At 41.4% G+C, this 23,889-nt stretch overlaps 1 protein-coding gene across 1 annotated transcript in view; it reads left to right on the top strand.

The window, feature by feature from the left end:
• The window catches only part of LOC122553857 (cytosolic phospholipase A2 zeta-like), a 138,464-nt gene that overhangs the window by 64,566 nt on the left and 50,009 nt on the right, over positions 1–23,889 (top strand). Inside the window, exons 8-12 of the mRNA XM_087990162.1 lie at positions 5,382–5,560; positions 10,263–10,376; positions 12,832–12,869; positions 16,706–16,841; positions 23,290–23,426. Coding sequence (XP_087846288.1) covers positions 5,382–5,560; positions 10,263–10,376; positions 12,832–12,869; positions 16,706–16,841; positions 23,290–23,426 — 604 coding nt within the window. The remainder of the gene's footprint in view (positions 1–5,381; positions 5,561–10,262; positions 10,377–12,831; positions 12,870–16,705; positions 16,842–23,289; positions 23,427–23,889) is intronic.

Raw genomic sequence — 23,889 nt, forward strand, 5'->3', positions numbered from 1 at the left:
ATAACTTACCATATGAAGTTATCCACATCCCTGTCTACCCCTTAGTAATTGAATGTCTTGTGTTATTTGGCAAATAACCCAGGTAATGTAGCATAAATTCAGTTTAGAATAGAAATGAATCCCTACAGTGTGGAAACAGTCCCTTCGGCCCAACAAGTCTGCACCGACCCTCTGGTTTTGCCCAAAACATTGATTTTCCTGCTCCTCGGATGCTGCCTGACCTGCTGTGCTTTTCTAGCACCACGCTCTAGACTTTATCCCTGATGGTGCCTAACCCACACATCCCTGAACACTCGAGGCAATTTAGCATGGCCAATTCACCTCACCTGCACATCTTTGGTTTGTGGGAAGAAATCGGAGAACCTGAAGGATACTCACACAAACATGGGACGAATGTGCAAACTCCACACAGACAGTTGCCTGAGGTTGGAATCGAACCTGGCACAGTCCCTGGCACTGTGAGGCAGCAGTGCTAACCACTGAGCCACCGTGCCACCCTCAGTTTCATACAGAATATTATACAGAATTATTTAACATCTTTGACCACAACATGGACTTACAAATAACTAGGTGTACACTGTTTCCTAAATTGCTTTTGCTGAACTGCACATGGCAATTAATCATATGATTCTGGGCTCATTAGCATACTACAGAAACACAGCTGCTCAAGCAATAACACAACAAATACCTTAAATCTGTGTTTCTGACCACCACCCCATTCCCATTTTATCATATTAGTTTGCTGTTATTTAATCTCTTAAAGTCCTTCATAACTTTGAGCACCTTTATTCATTTTTGCCTTAGTACTGTTTAAGAAGGGTGGTAAGGACAAGCCAGGGAACTATAGACCAGTGGGCCTAACGTCGGTGGTGGGCAAGTTGTTGGAGGGAATCCTGAGGGACAGAATGTACATGTATTTGGAAAGGCAAGGACTGATTAGGGATAGTCAACATGGCTTTGTGCATGGGAAATCATGTCTCACAAACTTGATTGAGTTTTTTGAAGAAGTAACAAAGAGGATTGATGAGGGCAGAACGGTGGACGTGATCTATATGGACTTCAGTAAGGCCATATAGATCAAGATTCCCCATGGGAGACTGGTTAGCAAGGTTAGATCTCATGGAACACAGGGAGAACTAGCCATTTGGATACAGAACTGGCTCAAAGGTGGTGGTAGAGGGTTGTTTTTCAGACTGGAGGCCTGTGACCAGAGGAGTACCACAAGATCGGTGCTGGGTCCATTACTTTTCGTCATTTATATAAATGGTTTGGACGTGTGCATTAGAGGTATAGTTACTAAGTTTGCAGATGATACCAAAATTAGAGGTATAATGGACAGCGAAGAAGGTTACCTTAGATTGCAATGGAATCTTGATCAGATGGTCCAATGGGCTGAGAAGTGCCAGGTGGAGTTTAATTTAGATAAAAGCGAGGTGCTGCATTTTGGAAAAGCAAATCTTAACAGGACTTATACACCTTAATGGTAAGGTCCTAGGGAGTGTTGCTGAACAGAGACCTTGGAGTGCAGGTTCATAGCTCTTTGAAAGTGGAGTCGTAGGTAGACAGAATAGTGAAGAAGGCGTTTGGTATGCTTTCCTTTATCGGTCAGAGTATTGAGGAAGTCATGTTGCGGCTGTACGGGACAGTTAGGCTACTGTAAGAATATTGCGTGCAATTCTGGTCTCCTTTCTATTGGAAGGATATTGTGAAACTTGAAAGGGTTGAGAATTTACAAGGATGTTGCCAGAGTTGCAGGATTTGAGCTATAGGGAGAGGCTGAATAGACTAGGGCTGTTTTCCCTGGAGCGTTGGACGCTGAGGGGTGACCTTATAGAGGTTTACAAAATCATGAGCAGCATGGATAGGATAAATAGACAAAGTCTTTTCCCTGGGGTGGGGGTGTCCAGAACTAGAGGGCATAGGTTTAGGGTGAGAGGGGAAAGTTATAAAAGAGTCCTAAGGAGCAACCTTTTCAGGCAGAGGATGGTACGTGTATGGAATGAGCTGCCAGAGGAAGTGGTGGAGGCTGGTACAATTACAGCATTTAAAAGGCATTTGTTTGGGTATATGAATTTGGGGTTTGGGGGATATGGGATCGGTGCTGGAAGGTGGGACTAGATTGGGTTGTGATATCTGATCGGCATGGACGAGTTGGACCAAAGGGTCTGTTTCTGTGCTGTACATCTCTATGACTCTTGTCTGATCTAGAGAGAACACTGAATTATATCACAACTTCTCTCGTCTCCCATTCATCTATCATTCTACTAAGTCTTTAGTGCACCTCCACCATGGCCTTGATATCCTTCAACATTACATCAATGTCCATATTTCTCAACCACACTCTAACATTTGGTGGGTGCAGTGATGGAAGCTATTTTACCAGAGAAGGATCTTAGTCACAACCACTACTACATTGAAGATGTTTGAAACTCACACACAGGAATATAGTAGATGAGGTTTTTTTTCCAATATGTCTGGAAATATCTACTTGAAAAGGCTTTTAAGTTTTTCTTTCTTTCTCTGTCTCTCTCTCTCTCACACTCACTCACTCACTCCCATATATATCCTGTAAGAACCTGTATTTGATTTTACCTCTTTTGTTAAGGGGGTGTTCATGGGGATGTTGTAGGTATTTGGAACAGCATCATTAAGTTGCGATAGAGTTGATTGGATTTTCAGATATATTATTCTATTTTCTGTTCTGTTTTATTTTGTGGTTGGACCAGCTGCATCATTCCTGAAATATCCAATTTACCCCTGCTTAAAACAACTAGAAAAGTTAGAGTCTGGGCTACCTTCTTGAAATGTTTTGAGATGGCCTGGCCTGGTCCCTAACAATGTAACTTGGGTATCTGGCCAAAGATTTGCACATTAACAAACAAGCATGTTGTGAACAGCATTCCATTTTTCGCTTGGGGACTGTTGTGATCAGGGCCAGGTAGACCTCGTTGACTGAGATTCTTGATTGGGGTTGTTAACCTCGGCCAATCAGGGAAGCCTTGGCTGACCAGGCGATTACAATCTCATCAGTTAAGATTTGGAGATGCCAGTGTTGGACTGGGGTGGATGAAGTTAAAAATCACACAACACCAGGTTATAGTCCAACAGGTTGGACTATAACCTGGTGTTGTGTGATTTTTAATTTCATCAGTTAAGGACTGAATCTAAGTTGGCTGGCCAGCCATGGTCTGTATACTATGCACTAGCAAATAAAGAGTGACTTGGTGACTGGACCCGGCCTCTCTGCAGTTATTTCAGGGACTCTTCCACCTTCACAAATGAATATCAAGGTCAGTAATTTTAGAGCCACCTTCTATGTTCTTTACCCATCCGCACAGCCCAGGCTGTCATGACATGAGCTGCTTTCAGCAAGCCAATTCGCTTTCATCTACATATGGTCCCCATTATCAGCTTTCCTTCCTCCCTGGAATGCTATCAACCATTCCTTTTCTGCCTGTCATTCTCTCTCTGGGCTCCATCTCCACGTATTGTTCACTTCCGCCTCCAACACATGTGTACATGGATATTTTCCTAGTTAACATAATTTCTGACAAAGTGTCACTGGACTGAAAATCTTAATTCTGCTTTCTCTCCACCGATATGGGCAGACCTGCTGTGTTTCTGAGCAGTTTCTGATTTTTATAAGTCATATTTCTAGCATCTGTAGTTCTTTGTTTTATTATCAAATTGTGAATAAGTTGTCCTAAGTTCTTGAAGAGTTCTAGGAAGATGCTGCCTGACAGTTGTTGCCTGATTTGATGAATGATAAAACTCTGACCTCCCTTTGTTTGAAGTTACTTAGCAAATGTGATCGCAGGTAATCAGAAAGGGAGAACAGCAGAATGTTCTTATCTATTGGCAACCTACATGGATGTTGGAATAATGGTTATTTGGTTGCAGTGAGTCTGATTTGAGAGAGGTTAGCACCATTCAGTTACAGAGAATGTCTTCTGCTATGCTGGTCAAGTAGGTGAAATGTAAAGTTTGCTTTTGTCCCTTTGCTTTTTCAGCAGAGTTTAATGACTCAGAGTGCGAGTACAGCAGAAGAATTGCCTGTTATCCTGTTTTGCTGTATCTAACTTGATTCTCTGAGGTTATTTCCCTGGGAAACTCTCTGACCAGAGGGTATAATCTCAGAGTAAGGGGGTCGTCCATTTAAGACAAAGAGGAGGAAGATTTTTTTTTCTCTAAGGGTCGTGAAACTGCACAGTCTGCACCATTAAATATATTCAAGGCTGAGATAGATAGACAGACAGACAGACAAACATGTTACTGGGACTGGAGGATTTGAATTGAAAAGGGAGGATGGATAGCATGGGACCTTCTTTCTCTGGAGCATAGGAGGTTGAAGGGTGACCTTTACAGGGGTTTTATAAAATATTGAGGGGCATAGATACAATAAATAGTAAAGTTCTTTTCCCCAAGTTAGGGGAGTCCAAAACTAGAGGGCACCGGTTTAAAGTGAGAGGAGAAAGATTTAAAAGGGACTTGAGGGGCAACTTCTTCTCACAGAGGGTGGAATATATATGAAATGAATTGCCAGAGAAAATGGTAGATGCAGGTACAGTTATAACTAAAAGATGTTGAGAAAGGTATGTGAATAGGAAGGGTTTAGAGGGATTTGGGCCAAACACTGGCAGATGGGACTAATTTAGTTTGGGAATGTGGTCAGCATGGACATGTTGGATGAAAGGGTCTGTTTCTGTCCTGTATGACTAAACAGCTAGGAGTATAGATGAGGCATGTCAATATCTGACACCAAATCACATGAAAAGATATCAGGGAAGTGACCAAAAGCTTTCTTAAAGACATATGTTTTAAGGAGTACTTAAGAATGATAGTAATTGAGCAGTTTAGGCAAGGAATTGCAGAGCTCAGAACCATAGCATTTGAAGTATGCTGCCAGTGGTGGAGCAGTTAAAATTGTGGATACATGCAACATTACTCCTTGCGTACATTCATTTTTGATATTAGGAATTGAGATTCTCCTGAGAGTCACTCCCTACTCTTTGTTCACTCCTACAACCCTGCTCCTCTTCATACAGGTGCGCACACTTGTGAATCTCTGCCACCATTACTCAACATTGACCTGCCCCCCAGTGTTGGTGTCTTTCAAAAGAGACTGACACTCTTGGTGGGCAAGATTCTAATGCTGTGGTAATAATTCCTGAAATATACCAACCAGTGATTTGTCAAATCTCTAATTGGCATGGAATATCAACAGACCTTGCAGAAAGAAGCGTTGGAAAGCACTTGCTGACTCTCCAGTTAGTGACCACGGTCCCCATCATCTGGCACCAGACTCGTTCTGTAGTATGCAATACATACATCGTTTATGTTTAAGTTATTGATGCAAAGTAATTCCAGTTTTGCTCTTGCAGGTCTTAATGCACAGTATAATATGTCTGTGAGAGTTGATGGAGCCTATGAAGAGGAACAGTACACCACACTCAAACCTCTGTCAAATCCTGTGTGGGATGAAACATTTTTCTTCCACGTCGACAAGAGTTTGGATCCAAAACTGAATATTGACTTGATACAAACCAGCAAAGAGTTGCAGGTTAGAAACCTGTTTATGTAATCATTCCACTTACTTTAAACCATTATTTTAAAATACTCTGCGTGAGGAGCAATTACTGTGAGTGAATAAGGAGGCCTGTTGAATGTTGCTGTTTTAAATTAATAAAGTAGACCAGCAGGAGGCTGAAAGAACACAGCAAGCCAGGCAGCATCAGGAGGTGTAGAAGTCGATGTTCCGGGTGTAACCCTTCTTCAGGACCGTTGTTAAATTTAATAAAGAGGCTTCATACTTGTGCATAAATCACAAAAAGCTAGCATCCGGTTCAGTAGGTAACAGGGAAGGCAAGTGGAATGTTGGCCATTGTTTAAAAAGGAATGGATCACAAAAATAGGGAAATCTTGCTAAAAATCATAAAATGCACAAGTCAAACCACAGCTAGAACACTGAATGATTTTGGTCCTGTTGTTTAAGGAAGGATAAGGAAAGAAAGATTGAACACCGGCATGGAGGAACAGTCTTGTAAGGAGAGGTTGAGTAGGTTGCACCTGTATTCAATTGGAGTTTAGAAGAATGAGAAGTGACCTTATTGAAACAATCAGGGAGATGCAGAAAGGTGGTTTTCCCCTTATGAGAGAGTATAGGCGCAGAAGGTATAATCTCAACAAGGGGTTGCACATTTAAAACAGATGAGAAGGAATCTCTTCTATAAGGATTGTGAAGCTGTGGAATTCTTTACTTCGGAGGACTGTTGAAGCTGGGTTGTTAGATGTATTCAAGGCTGAGATAGGCAGATTTTGAATCAGTAAGGGAATTGCAGGTTTATGGGGAAAAGGCAGGAAAATGGAGTTGAGTTATCAGATCAGTTATGATCTCATGAAATATGGTGCATACTCAGTTGGCTGAATGGCCTAGCATCTACTGCTGTGCATCATGGTCTTTCCAATCTTTTGGACTTAAGTTGGTGGATTGTGGAAATGTTTGGATTTATTTTTAAAAGATCAATGAAAAGACCTTGAATGTTCTTTTAACCCCAAGGTCATTCATACCAGGGAAGGTCATCATGCCTTCTCTGGCAAGGAAACCCTCAACATATCTGGCCTGTGCACACCCAAATGTCCCTGAAGTCACCTGAATAAAGCTGCAGGGCCAACAGACTTACTGTTGAGCAGGCTGTCTCCATCCCTTAGTACACCGAGGTCTAGTGGGAGGGAAAGGAGTAAAACGGCCTACTGAGAGAACTCTAGTGGCACGAATGACAATGGCTTGTAAATGATTCTCAAGTGTTGTAAAGATTTATGGGCTTTAATCATACCTCTGGTTATTAGTCTGTCTGTGGAGAGCCAATAGCATTGTTACAGCATCTGGCATCACTTAATGGCCACAGGCAAGGTAGTATGGATGAAGTGCTGGAAGTCTAACACAACATATACAAGCAAGACAAACAATGCATGTAAATGACATTGAATCATACTGACACCATTGGCCCTCCTGCAACATCCCTACTGTTTAGCTACCTCTGTGCCGAAAAGTGTAGCTGCCATGAGTTGTCCAATAACCTCTTTGGTATGGAAGTGCAACCCGCAAAGATTAATATCCAGGGTGGGGAGTTCGCTGGTCTCTATCATCTGTAGTGCATGAGACATTGTGTTATGTCCTTTAAAAGTTTTAACATTAGAGGGTGCTGCTGTGCCCTCACTCACAGGTCGAGTCATTTACTCCACCCAAGCTGAGTGCAGCAGCAACCATTTTCTTCTCCATTGCACACTTTCAATTTCCAGCAGGAAGGGAATTCCCAGTGGACAGCATTCCTCAATTCCTTTGACTCCAGTTTCATTAGAGTTCCATGATGCCACACTGGTTCAAGTAATGCCTTGATGTCAAGGGCGGTAACCCTTGCTTCTCTTCTGGAATTCACTTTTTTGTCCATGTTTGTGGGCGGCACGGTGGCACAGTGGTTAGCACTGCTGCTTCACAGCGCCGGAGACCCGGGTTCAATTCCTGCCTCAGGCGACTAACTGTGTGGAGTTTGCACGTTCTCCCCGTGTCTGCGTGGGTTTCCTCCGGGTGCTCCGGTTTCCTCCCACAGTCCAAAGATGTGCAGGTCAGGTGAATTGGCCATGCTAAATTGCCCATAGTGTTAGGTAAGGGGTAAATGTATGGGTGGGTTGCGCTTCGGCGGGTCGGTGTGGACTTGTTGGGCCGAAGGGCCTGTTTCCACACTGTAATGTAATGTAATCAAAGTTTAAACCATTCAGGAGCTGAATGACCATGGTGGAACTCAAGCAGAGCCTCACTGAGTTTATTAGATTAGATTAAATTAGATTACTTACAGTGTGGAAACAGGCCCTTTGGCCCAACAAGTCCACACTGACCCTCCAAAGAGCAACCCCTACCTTTGCCCGTAGTGTTAGGTGAAGGGGTAATCTAGCATGGCCAGTTCACCTAACCTGCATGTTTTTGGACTGTAGGAGGAAACCGGAGCACCCGGAGGAAACCACGCAGACGTGGGGAGAATGTGCAAACTCCACACAGACAGTTGCCTGAGGCGGGAATTGAACCCAGGTCTCTGGTGCTGAGAGGCAGTGGAAGTGGCAGCAGTGCTAACCACTATGCCACCGTGCCGCCCGTTATGATTGAGAGTGGACTGGTGAGATAATAATTGGCCACGGTACACATTGACTTTTTGTGTACCGAATTACTTGGAAAATTATCTACATTGCCAAAGAGATGCCAATGTTGTAACTGTAGTTGAACAGTTGGCCCAGTGGCATAGAATGTTTTGGAGCATAGGTCTCCAGTATGTTAGCAGAATGTTGTCAGAGCCTGAACCTTTGTGCAATACAGCACCTTCAGTTATTTTTTTTGTATCAAGTGGAATGAGTTCTGGCTGAAAATGCTTGCAAAAGATTCAACCTTATTTCTTACCCTGATTTGCTGGCCCCCCTCCACCACCATTTTTGAGGATGAAGATATTTGCAAGCCCCTCCTCCAGTGAATTGTTTCATTGTCCGCCACCATTCGCAAGTGGAAGTGGCAGCACTGCAGAGCATAGGTTTGATCTGTTGGCTTTATAATTGGCTAACTCTGTCTGTCACAGGCTGCTTATGCTGTTTGGTATGCAAATAGCCCTAAGTTGTAGCTTCACAAGGTTAACACCTTATTTCTCAGTATTCCTGGTACTGTTCCTGACATATCCTCCTGCACTCTCAGTTAAACTAGAAGTGAACCCAGGCTTGGTGATAATAGTAGAGTGGGGGGTGTTATGGGCCATGAGGTTACACACTGTGGTTCAGTATAATTCGGGTGTTGTTGATGGCCCATAGTGTCTATGGATGCCCAGTGTTGAGTTATTAGGTCAGCTCCATTTGGCCTGGTGATGATGCCACACAACACGAAAGTATCTTCATTGTAAAGGCTGAAAGGACTTCCAATGATTGCTTCTGTTGATACTGTCATGGACAGATGTTTGCGTGACATGTAGATTATAGAGGATGGGGTCAAGCATATTTCCCTTTCTTTTCATGCTCTCACACTTGCCATAAGGTCAGTGTCCTTTAAGACTCCGTCAGTAATGGTACTACCAAGCTACTCTTGGTGATGAAGATTAAAATCCTGCTCATGGAGCTCCTGCCACTCTCTGCTTCTTCCAAATGTGGAGGCTAGCAGGTGGTAATCAGCAGGAAGTTTCCTTAAGTTTAGCCTGATGTTATGGGATTTCATGGGTGCTGGACTCAGGATTGAGGATTCCAAGGGCAATTCCCTCCTGACTGTATACAACCGTGCTGCCACTTCTGGTCAGTTTGTCATATTGATGGGACAGGAATGGGCCAGGGTTAGTGATGTTTGGGACATTTTCTGAGAGAATTACAATGTCAGGTCTTTGCTTGACATACCCCAGGCATTAGTGAGGAGCATTGACAGGGTTATGTATGCTGTTGTTGTTTCTGATGTCCTGGGTCAGTTAGCTCAGTTGGCTGACTAGCTGGTTTGCAATGCAGAATGATGCCAACAGTGTGGGTTGAATTCCCTTGCTGACTAAGATTACCATGAAGGACACTCCTTCTCAATCTCTCCTCTCGCCTTTGGTCTGCTAGGATGATGGTGACTTTATCTTAACGGGTGATCATCCGGTTTCATTTGTCTTAACAGATTTTGTATTGGTTAGATACAGCTGAGTGGTTTACTTGACCATTTCAGAGGATGTTTGAAAGTTAGCCACATTGCTGTGTATCTGAAGTCACATCTAAGCCAAATCAAATAAGGATATTAGTAAATTCTCGTGAGTGACAATATGATTTCATGGTCACCATTAGAGTAGCTTTTACTCCCAGTTTTATTAAATTTAACCCTCTGCCATAGTAGGATTCTGATGTCCCTGGAGTGTCAGCCTGGGTGACTGGATTACTAGACCAGTGACAATATCACCATACTTTATTACATCTCCCTAATTCTCAGTCTTAAATGTCACACCTCTCATTCTGACACTGTGATAAGTGGCTCTAAAAAACACACAGACAACATTCCTACCCCCCCCCCGCCTCCCCAAAGCAATTTTCCATCATCTACTCTGTTAAACTCTTAAGAATTTAACGTCTTAAATGGTTCAATCCGATATCTTGAGAGAAGTGGGATAGGGCTTTATTTTGGGACACTAAGATACGAAAGGACTGAATGTTTTCAATCGAGCAGATTCAATATGCTTGTTGCATAACTGTGAACATTTTCTGCACGTTTGTCACAGGATGATATGCATGTTGAAATGGTGAAGGAAACCTGTATTGTGGGTTCAGGGTCCCTGCCATTGTATCATCTTCCTATCGGAAAGAATGTGGACATGGTAATGAATCTTGACAAGGTGAGCAGTATTTAAATCCATTGGTCAGCTTCTAGATTTTTTTGTCTAAACCACCTGTTATAGAGCCATGAAGATATACAGCATGGGAACTGACCCGTCCATGCTGACCAGATATCCTAAATAAATCTAGTCCCGTTTGCCAGCATTTGGTAATATTCATCTAAATCCTTCCTATTCATATACCCATCCAGGTGCCTTTTTAAATTTTTAATTATACCAGCCACCACTTCCTCTGGCAGCTGTCTGTGTGAAAAGGTGCCCCTTTGGTCCCTTTTAAATCTTTTCCCCTCTTACCTAAACCTATGCCCACTAGGTTTAGCCTCCCCATACCCTGGGGAAAAGACCTTTTTTTTATTTACTCTAACCATGGCCTTCATAATCTTGCAAACCGCTATAAAGTCACCCCTCAGCCTTCAATGCTCCAGGGCAAAACGGCCCCAGTCTATTCAGCCTCTCCCTATAGCTCAAACAATCCAACCCTGGCAACTTCCTTGTAAATATTTTCTGTACCCGAGACTTCCTGGCTTAGAGCTGGGACACTATTTCTGCAACACAAGAGCACCCTTTGGTTAGCTCCTATTCTTGAGTTGACTATAGGTGTGATATTTCTTATCATTAATTAGATTATTAGTGAGCAGTCTGTTCATAACTGCTCAGTGCTAAGAAAGTGGTGTTGATTGCACCTGAGTAGGGTTCTTGTAACACTTACTAGTCCCACAATAGGTCAGCTATGAAAATCTATTATGAATACCAGCATCTCAGCCTTTCTGCTGACTTTTAGAAATTGTCCTATTTCATTTCACTTTTGCCTAAAATAGTCAGACCTTCTCTTTATTTTAAATAAAAGATGAGGATGCAATGCTCCTCTGTGCAGTTTCAGCATCTCCCCATCAGTTCACTTTCATGTCATGGCAGAAGACTAGCATTTAGTGTAGAAGTGTTGGTTTAACTTCATTTTTAAATCCCACTGCTGCTATGTAAATTGGAAAACACCTTCAGAGAGTTGGCACAAGCACAACTGCCAAATGCCCCTTCCCCCACTCTACGCCATAAAGTTTAATGACTCCAGGCTCGTCAGAGATTGGGTCTATCTTTTGATTTCCCTGGAGAGAAATTATCCCTGACTGAGGGAAATGGTACGCTTCAACTCTACGAAGCATAGAAAGCAGTTATGAGAGTCTTGTGGTGCAATGGTAGTGTCTCTACCTCTAGGTGAGAAGTCTGGGTACTAGTCCCACCCGTTCGAGAAATATGTCATAACAATGTCCAAGAAAGCCGATTGACAATAACTAGAGGAAGGTGTGAAGTGGTTGAAATGTTGTGCAATCATTAATAGTGGCCTTCACTTCAATTTAATACAATTTAAAACTGAACATTATGCCTTCTGAATCAAATTAAAGTGAATCACACTTTCCAAGCCCATTTGTCCATTATTATGAGTGAGCAGTTTGGAATTCTCTTAACTGTTTTGACTGTCGCTATAGTTTGCAACCTGGTCTGTTAAAATGAACTCAACAGCAACAATTTTATGAATGCAAGCCATACCGAGGCTTCTGTGTATACTGTTGCAGTGCTACTTCAAGCTGTCAAATTTGCCAGTGCAAGAATATCCTGATTCCTTACCTCAGAGGGAAGTGGGGAGGAGACCCAAGCATTTTCCTAAAGAAAAAAGCTGAAAACTTGCATCAACCAGCTTACATGTCCCCTGCATGCGCTGTTAGATTTTAACATTTGTCAGAAATCTTCTATCCAGCTTGTTGACTGGGAGAACCACTGGCATGTGGTACAGGGAAGAGTAGAAATAAAATGTATCTCCTCCCAACCACATGGAGGAAAGAAGTAACAAATAGAGGCCTTTTGGAAGGAAGCGTACCTGAAAAAGCAAAAAGAGTATTTTCAGTGTTTTTTTGGATTAAATTTCCACAAACCATGAACTAGCTGTACCTCATGATCTCTGGTTGTAACATGAAAGAAAAATGTATCTATCCTCACATGTCCATTATTCATCACTGGCGGCTTGAATGATAATGAGTCTAGAGTGTGGTGCTGGAAAAGCACAGCAGGTCAGGCAGCATCCAAGAAGCAGGGGAATTGATGTTTCGGGCAAAAGCCCTTCAGGGTGGAGGGCCATTCCTGATGAAGGATTTTTGCCTAAAACATCAATTCTCCTGTTCCTCGGATGCTGCCTGACCTCCTGCGCTTTTCCAGCAACTCGCACTCGACTGTAATTTCTAGCATCTGCAGTCCTCACTTTCGCTGGCTTGAATGATAATACTTCCCCCAACAGGTCCACAGAGTATCACTTTTTCAATACTGGAATTGGGGAAGGAATTCACATGTATTGCTGAAAATACAGGTGTTTAGGCAGTAAAACAAAATTCAGAAGAGACTAAGTCAGAGAGGGAAGCTTGCGTTGGTTAGCAGAAGTAACTTTGCCTCCCCGTATTTCTTGTAGGATCAGAATGTTGACCTGAGACTAAAGGCTAAGAGATGGTGAGTTCATTTTGATCTCTGACTTATGTTCCATTAACTATATATGCATATAACTAATGCAGTACACTGTTTACCTAAATGTCAGTCAGCCTAACCTTTAAATATTTCTCTTGTACTTGGGAAGAGCTGCTTGAAAATCAATGTTCCAAATGGATGAATGCTAACTTTGCTTCCAAGGGCTGAAAATGTGTGGTAGTGGAGTTTTTTTTCATTCACTTATGGGTTGTGGGCATCATTGACTAGCCAGCATTTACTGCCGATCCCTAGTTGTCATTCAGAAGGTGGTGGTGAGTTGCCTTCTTGAACCTCGCCACAGACTTCACTAGTAAGTGTGTAGCAGACTGCATACTGAAAACGTTAATCCTAATGTTCCCCAACTGTAAACCATGGATAAACCAGCGCAGTACACTCCCTATTGAAGTCCAGGTCTGAGCTGTACAATCAGCAACCCTGGCCGATACAGCAAATCCCAGGTACGACCTTCGTAAGGCCAACAGAGACGCCAAGAGGCAATACCAAGAGGCTTGAGTCCCAGTCCAACCACACAAACACCCAATGATTATGGCAAGGCTTGCACGACATAACAGGCTACAAAGTAAAATCGAAGGGTACTTAAGGACAACAGCAAAAGATGGCAAAGGGAATAAGAGAAGTGATGAGCAGAGGAATCAAAGGTTAGAGTCAAACAAGGTCACAGTTAAAAAAAAATAAGAGGAATAGGACAAGGAACATGAAAAAGACTAACCTTAAGGCTTTGTATCTGAATTTCATTCAGAATAAACTGGATGAATTAATCATGCAAATATATGTAAACAGGTATGTGAAAGTTCAGATTCCGGGTAAGGGAAATGGCTGCAGAGTGACTAAGAATGAGAAGAAATCAGCTCAGACAATGTAGAATCTGTGTGGGTAGAATTGAGAAATGCCAAGGGGTAGAAAAACGTTTGTGGGAGTGGGTATATAAGCCACCAAAATGTAGTGGTGATTATGGGAATAATATTAAACAGGAAATCAGGAATGCATGCAGTAAAGGAACATCTGTAATTATGGTGACTTTAATCTGCACATAGATTGGGCAAATCAAATTAGTCACAACACCATAGAGGGGTAATTCCTAATGTGTATACATGGTAGTTTTCTGGACCAATACACTGAGGAACCAACTAGAGAATAGATATCTTAGACTGGGTATTGTATAGTGAGAAAGGAATAATTGGAAATTTAGCTGTGAGGGACCTCTTTGTGATGAGCAACCATGATGTGATGGAATTTTCTTCATCAGGAGGAGAGTGAGGTAGTTGACTCTAAGAGTAGGATCCAGAATCTTAAGGGAAACTATGATAGTATGAGGCCTGCATTGGCTATGATTGATCAGGAAATGTTATGGGAAGGAATGACAGTGGATAAATAATGGCAAATATTCAAAGAGCAAATCGGTGAACTACAAAAATTGTTTATTCTTGTCTGGCACAAGAGTGCAAGGAGATCAGTGGTCAAACTGTGGCATATGAGGGACATTCGAAATAAATAATAAGGTGTAAAGAGTAGAGGATTGGAAGCAGTTTCGAAGTCGGCAAAGGAGGACCAAGGGAAGGAGAAAATAGACAATGAGAGTAAGCTTGTAGGAAGCATAAGGCCGAACCGTAGTAGTTCGATAGGTATGTAAAAAGAACAAGATTGGTGAAAACTAATATAGATCCTTACAGTCAGAAACAGGGAAGTTATAATAGGAAAGAAAAATGGTTAATGAACTCATTTAAAATCATACCTCTGTTCTGTCTTCACCAATAAGAACAGGAATAACCTATTAGAAATGACTAAGAACATTGGATTTAGTGAGAATTAGAAACCTCCCTCCTGATTTGCATTTAAACTGAGATTGTTGCCTGCTCAGGTTCTGTTCCTCTCTCTCTTTCAAACCTGCCTTAATAATCTTTTGCCTTCAAACCTGCTATCATCACTCTCCATTTTTAAAACAAACCACTTAATATGCAAACTATCATACAATCTGCAAACCTGCTCTTCTCTCCAATCTCTGAATGTGTTCTCTTCTTCCTCATCCATTCCCATAATTCCTGGAATTCCATGTTTGAATTGCTCTAGTCATATTGTTGGTCCCAGCAAAATATCTAAATCGTTTTTACCTAAATCATGCATGACATTTGGTCTTCCTGCTTTTTAACCTGCCTGCAGTGTTCAACGCAATTGATCACCTCATTCGCTTTGATGCATCTTGACCATCATCCAACTGTGTGAGTAATGCATTCAGCCTGGTTCCATTCCCCTTTAATTGTAACCAGTGAATAAACATCAATGCTTGCCCTGCTTATTCTTGCGCTCATTCTCATTAGCCCCAGTGTTCTGCAAGCATTTATCCTTGCTGCCTCCAGTTTCCTGTCAGCATTTTGTCTCCCAGCGACATCATCTGAAAATACATCAGTTTCTACATATACACTGACAACAGTCACCTTTATATTGCTCTCTCCTATTACTCACTCCTCTGTTTCTAAATTGTCAAAACTGATTGTCACACACTCAGTACTGAATGATCTTGTCTCTATTATGAATCCCATTTCCTTATAACTAACTAATCATCTCCATAACTGAGACTGTGCGCCAGACTATTTGCAACCACAGTGTTATATTTTGACCATCAGTTGGGCTTTCAAATACATATCTGCGTATTGTGAAGACCAGGAATTTCCACCTCCATAACATTGCCCAGTTGATCCATCAATGCAGCTCCACTGTTCTGTTGGTTTGCTACTGCCAAAGTTGGCTATTCTAACACTAACATCATACCCTCTGTAAGGTCTGCTGTCTGTGTGTAACTCAAAAATCCCCATCCATCCATCGCACCATACACTTATGTACAGCTCTCCCTTAATTGTCCAAAAACCTCCCTTTTAAAGTTTTCATCTGTATTTTAAAATCCCTCCTTGGTTTGGCCTTTCATAGTTCATTAATTTCCTCCAGCCCTGAAACACCTCAAGATATCTTTACTCCTCTAATTTTGGCCTGTTGTGAGCATTCTCGATTTTACTGGCTCCTCCAGTATTAACCATGCCTTCACTTGCATTGGGACTAAGCTCAGGAATTCCCTCCTTAAACCCCTTGGCCTCTCCACCTTAAGGCTTCTTAAAATGTACCTCCTATCTGACTGAATGTCTCCTTTGTGTCAGAGATTTGTTTTATAATGCCTATGTGAGTTTTGGTTGTTCGGTTATGCTAAAGGCCCCTTCTGAATACAAAAGTAATTGCTAAAAAGACTTGAAGACCTAAATTACTTGTCCCTGTTCCTGTCTGCTATCTCTCTCTTCAAAACCTTTTTTCACTAATTCAACAAAGGTAGATTGTCGCCTCAGGCGACTGACTGTGTGGAGTTTGCACGTTCTCCCCGTGTCTGCGTGGGTTTCCTCCGGGTGCTCCGGTTTCCTCCCACAATCACAAAGATGTGCAGGTCAGGTGTATTGGCCATGCTAAATTGCCCATAGTGTTAGGTAAGAGGTAAATGTAGGGGTATTGGTGGGTTGCGCTTCGGCGGGGCGGTGTGGACTTGTTGGGCCGAAGGGCCTGTTTCCACACTGTAAGTAATCTAATCTAATCTAATCTAGATTGTGCCTGTATGTACTCATGGATGTTCTCTTCTGTAGAACTTGTTTGGAAATTACACTTTATACATGTCACAGAGTGTTAATGTCTTTTTAATGAAGTTTACTATTTAGTCTGACCATTGCTTTCAGGTCAGTCTTAACCCATGAATTCAGTGGGTTAAATTGATTTATACTTCCTCACTCAACGGATTGCGTTTGACTGTGAATGTCTTTGTTGCACAGTTATGAAGGTCTTGATGTGCGCCTGAATTTTGACATTGCTGATCCAGAGAAGGAATTCCTTGTAAAAAGAAAGAAATATAGTGCACGAGCACTGAAGAAGGTGCTGAACCTAAAGAAGACTCCTACGGACAGCCATGTATGAAGTAAAGCAAAGAATGCGGTGAACTGGTTACATGCTTTTCATTTGGGGGTAGAGGGGAGGGAAAGAAAACATTTTCTGTTGTTCAAGTTAACTATGTTAGAGCAATAGATATACTGCAGCTCTCAACAGCTTCAGTTTACTTTTTATAATAATGTAAAAAATGCTAACAATAATACTTGCTATAAATAAAGTAATTATAGTAGCCATCTCACTGTTTTAGTAATTGAGGTGAGGGTTAGTGCAACTGTTTCAAATCCCTCCACATTGGCTAGGAAAATGTTAAACTGGGGGAAAATTGGACAGTTCGGATCTGTATCCATTGGAATTTAGAAATATTTGAGATCCTGAGGGAGTTTGATTGGATGCTAAAAGGTTGTTTTATATAAAATACTAGAAATAGTCTGAAATAAGGAGTTCCCCTTTAAGGTAGAGATGAGGAGAAATAATTTCACTCAGAGAATTGTGAATTTATGGAATTCTCTACCCCATTGATAGGGTTGTGGATGTTACATCATTGAATATGTTTTCAGGCTGTTGTGGATAGATCTTTGGGTTGAGGTAAACCTTATAGAGGTTTATAAAATTATGAGGGACATGGATAGGGTAAACAGGCAAAGTCTTTTCCCTGGGGTTGGGGAGTCCAGAACTAGAGGGCATAGGTTTAGGGTGACAGGGGAAAGATATAAAAGAGACCTAAAGAGCAACTTTTTCACACAGAGGATGGTACAAGTATGGAATGAGCTGCCAGAGGAAGTGGTGGAGGCTGGTACAATTGCAACATTTAAGAGGCATTTGGATAGGTATATGACTAGGAAGGGTTTGGAGTGATATGGGCCAGGTGCTGGCAGGTGGAACTAGATTGGATTGGGATATCTGGTCGGCAGGGATGGATTGGACCGAAGGGTCTGTTTCCATGCTGTACGTTTCAATGACTCTGAGTGATTTGCTGTAACTGTAAGACTTTTGTAAAGTCCAGGCTGCTGAGTGAGTTGGAAGAGGAACATTGAGAAGAGGGGCATGTGTGACGATGTGTGGTGGGAGTAGGAGAGCTAATTACAATGTAAGAGGGGAGAGGCGAATCACTGAATTTTCTAACTATAGGGATATGAAGAGCTTGGCTGAAACTTACATGAGTATATAAAACAATAACATTTTTACAAAATATTGTACTTTAAAATATATTTTAATGTTGATGACTAATATGAAAACTTTAGTAACGTTTTCAATGTTAGAATGCTGTCTTATTGCTGTTTACGTTATGCTAGCATCTGAGATATTGTTAACTTTTTTAAAAAGTAGATATTTTTCATGTTATATGGGCATCAGTCGTAAGGCCAGCATTTGTTGCCTTCCATAATTGCCCTTGAGCAAGTGGTATTAAGTTAAAATAAGGTTACATGCGTAAAATTATTAGACTTTGCAAATCATTTTCCAATTTGAAGTGACTTAATGTTTGGATTCCATACAGGCTATTCAGCAGGGCAGTTTGTTATCATAGAATCCTAGCGTGGAAACCAGCCATCTGGCCTGTTAAGTGCCTCAATGACATGATTTCTTGTCAGAAAGATTTTCAAATCCTAATGTCTTTGACCACTAATTTTCAAGCCTGATGGTTTATCAACTTTCAAGAATGTTGAATACTTTAATATTTCATTCCTCACTCTTATGTATCACATTAATTGTTTAATACACCTCTTAATTGCAATATCTGTTTTGACTCTTCCGTAAAAATAGACACAGTGAGGTTTCTTCTCAGATCTTTAACAAAGTGGGCATTGGTGAGAGATTTGGGAATCAGCACGAGATGAGAGGTAGGGGCTTATCGATGTGACAAGCAAACAACCCTGTTTTCCAAACGTGTATTGAGCAGTGAGATGAGATTCTCATTAGAGAGTGGCAAGAGACCTTAGTGAAACTGTCATTGTATGTAATTTCCCATTCTCCAGCCTGCCAGATGGAAATTATCACCCACTAGTTTCTAACATGAAAATCAGAGCTACCATCTTACAACTCCAGCTTTGCTGCTTGCTCCTGCAGACCTCCATGTTGGACAGCAGTCACTAATATCCCAATGGCAGCAATTGCATGTATCATCTATCCATGAACCTTGGCATCAAAAATGTATCAGATTCACCACACCCTTATGGTATGCCTTCAATCCACTTGAAAGACAGTTCTGCACTTCCACGCTGCTTTTTGGAGCACTTGGAATGTGCTGCAAGAACATTTTGTGTGTAGGGATAGTAACAACAGTCTCAAGTATTCAACCAGAGCATAGCTCTGAGATCTTCACTTGCTCTCTTATCAATCCCTGGCTTTTGCACCTGCTTGGCTGCTTCTGGCCTTGCCTTTTTTGCACTTTGACCCCTTCAGCTAGAGCTCTGGGCAGTCTATCATGTTTGCCAGCGGTAGTCAGTCAAAAGGGCATCAGTGTGTTGTATGGCACCATGTGGCGTATAACATATTGATTAGACCACAGTTAGAATACTCTCTGCAGTCTTGGAATCCACATTAAAAGATTGCACTGAATAGGATGCAGAGGAGAGTTACCAGGATTTTGACTGGGCTGGGGAATTTTCATTACAAAGAGAATTGGATAGATTGGGGTTGTTTTCCTTTTGAGAAGAGAAGAATGAGGGTGTGATATGATTGCAATTATGAGAGGCATAGGTAGGTTAGACAGAAAGAAACTTTTCCCCTTGGTGGAAGCATCAGTGACCAGAGCATAGGTTTTAAGTAAGGGGCAGAAGGTTTAGTGGTGATGTGAGGAAACATGTAAACAGTGGTGGGAATCTGGAATTCACTGCCTATCAGAGTAGTAGAGGCAGAAACACTCAATATTCGAGAAGTATTTAGATGTGTAGTTATGATGTAAGGCTATGGACAGTTGTTGGAAAATGGGATTAGAATCATCAGTAGCTTATTTTGGCTGGCACAGACTTGATGTGCCTAAGGTCCTTTACCTGTGCTGTGGGCCTCTGAGTCTATGATCTCTTTTAGGCCACCTCTTCATCTTCTGTTTTCCAAAGAAGTGTTTCAGTTTACTCAATCTTTTTCTAAATGTTGTCTCCTAATTTCTGATAACATCCTTGTGAATATTCTGTTTTCCCCAGTTTTAAAAAAATCCTTTTTGAAATACAGAGAGTGGGACTTCTGCCCAGTACTCTAGAGGGTAGAAATTGGGATGCATTAGGTCCAGTTCTAAGTCATGAAATTTAGCAGTGGGAGTCATACTGTAAGTAGCTACTGATGCCATCACCAAATCTGGGACTTTGTCAACAAAATGTCAGTGTTCACAATTTTGTTTTTTATTAGGTCTCAAAAATGAGAGTGCTCCCTGACTGTCACAGAGATTGCAAAACGTTTCCGCTCCCCCCCAGCCACAAACAATCCAAATCTATCTCCTGACACTTAGTTAAGAATAGCTGGGAAAAAAGCGAAGCGGCCCAAAGTCCTAATCTTTCACTGGGGCCTTGTGGAGACTTATTTCTGTCAATCCCCAGGTCTCCTGTCTCAATTTCACAAAGAGGAGAATTATTTTCTGTTAGAGGATGGTGAGACTGTTATACTCTCAACCTTAGTAGAGGAAGACCATTGAATGTTAAGAGGACTCATATACGGGTATAAGTTTGCTCACTGAGCTGTAGGTTTGATATCCAGACGTTTCATTACCTGGCTAGGTAACATCATCAGTGGCGACCTCCAAGTGAAGCGAAGCTGTTGTCTCCTGCTTTCTATTTATATGTTTGTCCTGGATGGGGTTCCTGGGGTTTGTGGTGATGTCATTTCCTGTTCATTTTCTGAGGGGTTGATAGATGGTATCTAGATCTATATTTGTTTGTGCCGTTGTAGTTGGAGTGCCAGGCCTCTAGGAATTCTCTGGCATATCTTTGTTTAGCCTATCCCAGGATAGATGTGTTGTCCCAGTCGAATTGGTGGTTTTGTTTTCATCCGTGTGTAGGGCTACGAGGGAGAGAGAGTCGTGTCTTTTTGTGGCCAGCTGGTGTTCGTGTATCCTGGTGGCTAACTTTCTTCCTGTTTGTCCTACGTAGTGTTTGTGGCAATCCTTGCATGGAATTTTGTAGATGATGTTGGTTTTGTCCATGGGTCTTTAAAAGACCCAGTACAACCCATGGAGACAACAGCTTCGCTTCACTTGGAGGTCGCCACTGATGATGTTACCTAGTCAGGTAATGAAATGTCTGGATATCAAACCTACAGCTCAGCAAGCAAACTTATACCCTAAACCGCAACCTGAGCTACAAACCTTGCAGGACTCATATTCATCAGACATTTGATTAGTACTATGATGCAGGGATAACAAGCCAAACCAGTCGGCTTGACTATCACTGGATTGGCAACACAGTGAAATTAAAACATTTAGTAATCCTCAATTACTCGTTTAATATTTAATAACATTTAATAACCCTCAATGTCCCTAACCAGACTTTACACAATAATATATCTTGGAAACCAACTTTAACTTCAACAAAAATTAACAATTTATTATTAAGAAGTAACTTTAGCAGAACACAGATAAATCTACAAGGCAATATAATTAATATCCACAATCTAAGCAGCAATCAATCATAAAACTGCCCCCACCCTCTGACCACCAGCCAGCTTTCACACCAGCAGATGGACACAGTTGAGGGATAAATTTTAAAAATAAAATTTAAAGAAACATTATTTGCCATTTCAATGATGAATACTAGGCCTCGTGAAATTCTTCAATGATGGGTTGTATTACAGGTACTATGGACTGTATATCTTGCTTGAATTCTGAATTCACCAGTCAGTGCAAATAGCTTAAGCAGACCTCTGGAAACTTTTACTACTTTCTTACAGACTGGGGTTCTTTTCTCAGAACATTCACCAAGTCAGTAACTGGAGAGTAACCAGATGGAGCAAAAACTAAAAACAACCTCAATCCAGAAGCTTCCAAAACAAAGTTATCTCCTGGCCAAAAAAAGCAGTCACAGCTAGTTCACCCTTTCGTTTCATTTTTGTTTCAACGTACTCTGTGGCTGGCCAGGACCAGTCCTTCCTTGACAGACAAATTCAACTTCAAACCATCTGCCAGTCCCTAAGCATAGCAACATCTCAGAATCTGATGTCTGCAGTGCAGTACTTAACCTGCTTTATCTTGCCAGGCCAATTCCCAACAGCAAACATCAATCTTTTCTTCTCTCCTGGTTTATTTAAATAAAAAATACCAGCTGTTGTTCAAAGTTCAATTCTCCTCTTCAGATCTTAGTTCCAACATAAAAATGAGAAAATTAGTGATGGTTTTGACATTAGTAAGGGAGTTGAATGTTGTCAGGGTAGGCAGCATAGTGCACTTGAAGCTACAAACGCATCAGCCATAACCTTATAAAATGACAGAGCTGGCCCAAGGCATTAAGTAGTCTCTTTATGCTTCTGACTTTAATGTTCATATGGAAGCATAAGGGCTACCCTACAAAAGACACTGTATAAATGCAGATTCTACCAAAGGCAATGGTCTGCTTTGCTCCAACGTTATGTTAGTTTGTATGTTCATTGATCGTTGTACCATCATTCAGCATTTTACACTGACTTCTTTTAATTACCTTTCTTAAATTTAACTGTCTCCTTGGACTTGTGTTCATTGTCCGGATGGTGTTATTATATTTGCCTTTGAATATTACAAAATGTCATATAAATCTATTTGGTTGGTCATTTCTGCTAGTTTTTTTTGGAGGACATATCCAATTAGTTTCACTCCCCTGTCTTTTCCACATAGTTCAGTCTTTCTAAAAAAAAAGCTTCTCTTCTAAAGTTATTCTTGAATGGAGGTGGTCTACTATCTTTTAGCCATTGCATTCTGGGGGAGCAAAACAAAAAATTCCTCCTAACTCTCCTGAATCATGCTCATACAATACATTTTCATTATGTTCTATCCAACCTTGGTATCCATCCTAAAGGATGGTACCCAGAAATGGACACACAGTGTCCAGATAGAGGCTAACTACTGAATTATTAACTACTGTTGTATCATATCATCTTTGTTTCCATAAGTAAATGCCTAAATAAGCAATCAAATGCTTGTATTTGCTCCAGCTTGTTTCATAAGAATCAGGAAAATACAGTTTCTAAAATATAATTGCTCCTTTTTTTAATGTACAAGGTTTGACTTTTATAATACTGTATGGATTAAAAAGTGATGTGTGTCATGATCTCGAGTAAAATTACAGAGCATCATTCAACTTTTTCTTTTCAAATTTAAGGTAAGTGCTTCCGTGGACTAGTTCTCACTTGATTGGGACTTAACGAGAAAACTGTCTCTAAGAGTGGGCATGCTCAAAAGAGGCCAAATGGTCTCCTTTAGTGCATGGAATTATATAACTTCATTATAACAATCATTGATGGAGAAATGGTATCCCTATATGGCACTCTGACTCATCCTCTTTATAATTTACAGGTACCTGTTATAGCAATCCTTGCCTCAGGGGGTGGAATTCGAGCAATGACATCCCTTTGTGGTGCTCTGCATGGGCTGCAGCAGATACACGTCCTGGACTGTATAACCTACATGATTGGAGTGTCAGGATCAACTTGGTGAGTTGAGTTGAATTGATAATGTATTTCTGTTAAATATCTTGCATGATCTGATGAAACTATTTCCCATTTTTGTATACGTAAGCCCCAGTATTGGTTAGTAGGCTACATGGAAGGGAATATCTTTGAGGAGAAAGTGAGGTCTGCAGATGCTGGAGATCAGAGCTGGAAATGTGTTGCTGGAAAAGCGCAGCAGGTCAGGCAGCATCCAGGGAACAGGAGAATCGACGTTTCGGGCATAAGCCCTTCTTCAGGAAGGGAATAGTCAGCCAGAGAACCCAGTGCAGCCAGGAACATGAAGACTCTGTTGACCTTCATGACAGGACTACATATAATAATATTTCCTGCCTGACAGCCAACCTAGGCCATGAGCAGGTCCCTTTTCATTCTCAAGAAAACCTGAAAAATAAACTTTACATTTATCTTCTAGGTCTACCTACATCTTTTGCATCTCAGAAAGGTT

The sequence above is a fragment of the Chiloscyllium plagiosum genome, unplaced genomic scaffold (assembly GCF_037043375.1).
Source record: "Chiloscyllium plagiosum isolate Xiang-an unplaced genomic scaffold, Cpla_swu_hap1 HiC_scaffold_8, whole genome shotgun sequence".
NCBI classification, from domain to species: Eukaryota; Metazoa; Chordata; class Chondrichthyes; order Orectolobiformes; family Hemiscylliidae; genus Chiloscyllium; species Chiloscyllium plagiosum.